General features: G+C 40.0%; 1 protein-coding gene across 1 annotated transcript in view; it reads left to right on the top strand.

The window, feature by feature from the left end:
* Positions 1-2,500, top strand: part of LOC135096031 (protein arginine N-methyltransferase 7-like) — a 12,042-nt gene that overhangs the window by 3,253 nt on the left and 6,289 nt on the right. The window contains exons 5-7 of the mRNA XM_063997226.1: positions 410-541; positions 1,940-2,064; positions 2,281-2,459. Coding sequence (XP_063853296.1) covers positions 410-541; positions 1,940-2,064; positions 2,281-2,459 — 436 coding nt within the window. The remainder of the gene's footprint in view (positions 1-409; positions 542-1,939; positions 2,065-2,280; positions 2,460-2,500) is intronic.

Below are 2,500 nucleotides of genomic sequence, written 5' to 3'. Positions count from 1 at the left end.
TCCAGGGATAGTTTAACAGGCTGCAGTGGAAGTTATTGGGGTTTTCAAGGTTCCAGGGATAGTTTAACAGGCTGCAGTGGAAGTTATTGGGGTTTTCAAGGTTCCAGGGATAGTTTAACAGGCTGCAGTGGAAGTTATTGGGGTTTTCAAGGTTCCAGGGATAGTTTAACAGGCTGCAGTGGAAGTTATTGGGGTTTTCAAGGTTCCAGTGGTAGTTTAACACCCCAAAACACCCAGGAAAATATTCTATCACCCTTCTGTCACCCCCTCCATCAATGTAGTGTGTGAGGCTGTTTGTGTACCTCTTTGCTGTGTGAGACTGTATCTGTCAACCCTGTGCTGCGTAAGGCTCTCTGTGTTAACCCTTGTGCTGTTTTCAATATAAGCATTAATGTACTGCCTTTCACAGGAGGACGCCCTGCTGGTCCCCTCCGAAGGCACGGTGTACGCACAGGTGGTGACCTCTGAAATGCTGCAACGCTGGAATAGGGTGTCTCCTGTGAGGTGGCCTACTGGTGGTGATGGTGGTGATGATGCCGAGGTAAGGCTGTGTGTGTGTGTGTGTGTGTGTAGGGTACAAAACCGAAAAAATGAAGTGTTTACGCATATTTTGAAGGTCGTAAATGTGAATGGCAAGGATTAGAGAGAGATTATAAGATGTAGAAAGGATTAGCACAGGATCTGGCTGTACTGAAAGGGATTTAAACACTAATAAGTTGTTTTCATTGTGTCAGAAAAGGATTACAAGAGATAAGATATTTATAAACCATTTGAATATCATTATAAACAAACAGAAAGAGATTAAAAAGATAGTAGAAAAGGATTAGGCTGTACTGAAAGGGATTTAAACACTAATAAGTTGTTTTCATTGTGTCAGAAGAGGACTAGAAGAGATAAGATATCGAAAAAACATTTGAATATCATTATAAACAAACAGAAAGAGATTAAAAAGATAGTAGAAAAGGATTAGGCTGTACTGAAAGGGATTTAAACACTAATAAGTTGTTTTCATTGTGTCAGAAGAGGACTAGAAGAGATAAGATATCGAAAAAACATTTGAATATCATTATAAACAAACAGAAGGAGATTAAAAAGATAGTAGAAAAGGATTAGGCTGTACTGAAAGGGATTTAAACACTAATAAGTTGTTTTCATTGTGTCAGAAGAGGACTAGAAGAGATAAGATATCGAAAAAACATTTGAATATCATTATAAACAAACAGAAAGAGATTAAAAAGATAGTAGAAAAGGATTAGGCTGTACTGAAAGGGATTTAAACACTAATAAGTTGTTTTCATTGTGTCAGAAGAGGATTAGAAGAGATAAGATATCGAAAAAACATTTGAATATCATTATAAACAAACAGAAAGAGATTAAAAAGATAGTAGAAAAGGATTAGGCTGTACAGAAAGGGATATAAACACTAATAAGTTGTTTTCATTGTGTCAGAAGAGGACTAGAAGAGATAAGATATCGAAAAAACATTTGAATATCATTATAAACAAACAGAAAGAGATTAAAAAGATAGTAGAAAAGGATCTGGCTGTACTGAAAGGGATTTAAACACTAATAAGTTGTTTTCATTGTGTCAGAAAAGGATTAGAAGAGATAAGATATTTAGAAACCATTTGAATATCATTATAAACAAACAGAAGGAGATTAAAAAGATAGTAGAAAAGGATTAGGCTGTACTGAAAGGGATTTAAATAGTATTATGATGATTAGAAGCCATAAAACAAATTAAAAGAGGATTAGGAAGAACAAAAAGCTTTAAATTACATCAGAATAACATTATATACAATTACAAAAGGATTACAATTAATGCGATTACAAAACACAACATTTATAACCTATTCATCCCCTCCCTGCCCCTCCTGGCCCCCCTACCACACCTCCCTGCCCCCTTCACCCCCTCCCCACACCTCTCCTCCCCCCGCAGGTGCTAGTGGCCATCCCCCCCAGTGTACAGCAGTGCCCTGGGGCTGCAGCGGTTCACGACCTGCAGCTGTCACAGGTTCCGCGCCACTGGTTCACCCCCCTCTCACCCCCCCTGCCGGTTTTCAAGTGAGTTGTTATTCTCTCTCTCTCTCTCTCTCTCTCTCTCTCTCTCTCTCTCTCTCTCTCTCTCTCTCTCTCTCTCTCTCTCTCTCTCTCTCTCTCTCTCTCTCTCTCTCTTTTTTTCAAACTTAACCTAACCTAACTTAACTTAACTTAACCTAACCTAACTTAACTTAACTTAACCTAACCTAACCTAACCTAACCTAACCTCACCCGCGGCAGGTTTGACTGGAGTGGAAGGAAGAAAGACCTGCCGTGTGACGAGACGACAAGAAAGAAGTTTAATTCGCTGAGTGACGGGCAGTGTGACGCAGTGCTGATGTGGTGGGATGTGGTGATGGACAGTGAGGGGGAGGTGTTGCTCAGCTGTGCACCCTTTTGGGCTCATCCAGACTGTGAGGGTGAGTGCGTGGGTGTGAAATGTCGGTAGCAGATGTGTTTT

The sequence above is a fragment of the Scylla paramamosain genome, unplaced genomic scaffold, assembly GCF_035594125.1.
Source record: "Scylla paramamosain isolate STU-SP2022 unplaced genomic scaffold, ASM3559412v1 Contig2, whole genome shotgun sequence".
NCBI classification, from domain to species: domain Eukaryota; kingdom Metazoa; phylum Arthropoda; class Malacostraca; order Decapoda; family Portunidae; genus Scylla; species Scylla paramamosain.
This window is presented reverse-complemented; position numbering and strand designations above follow the sequence as displayed.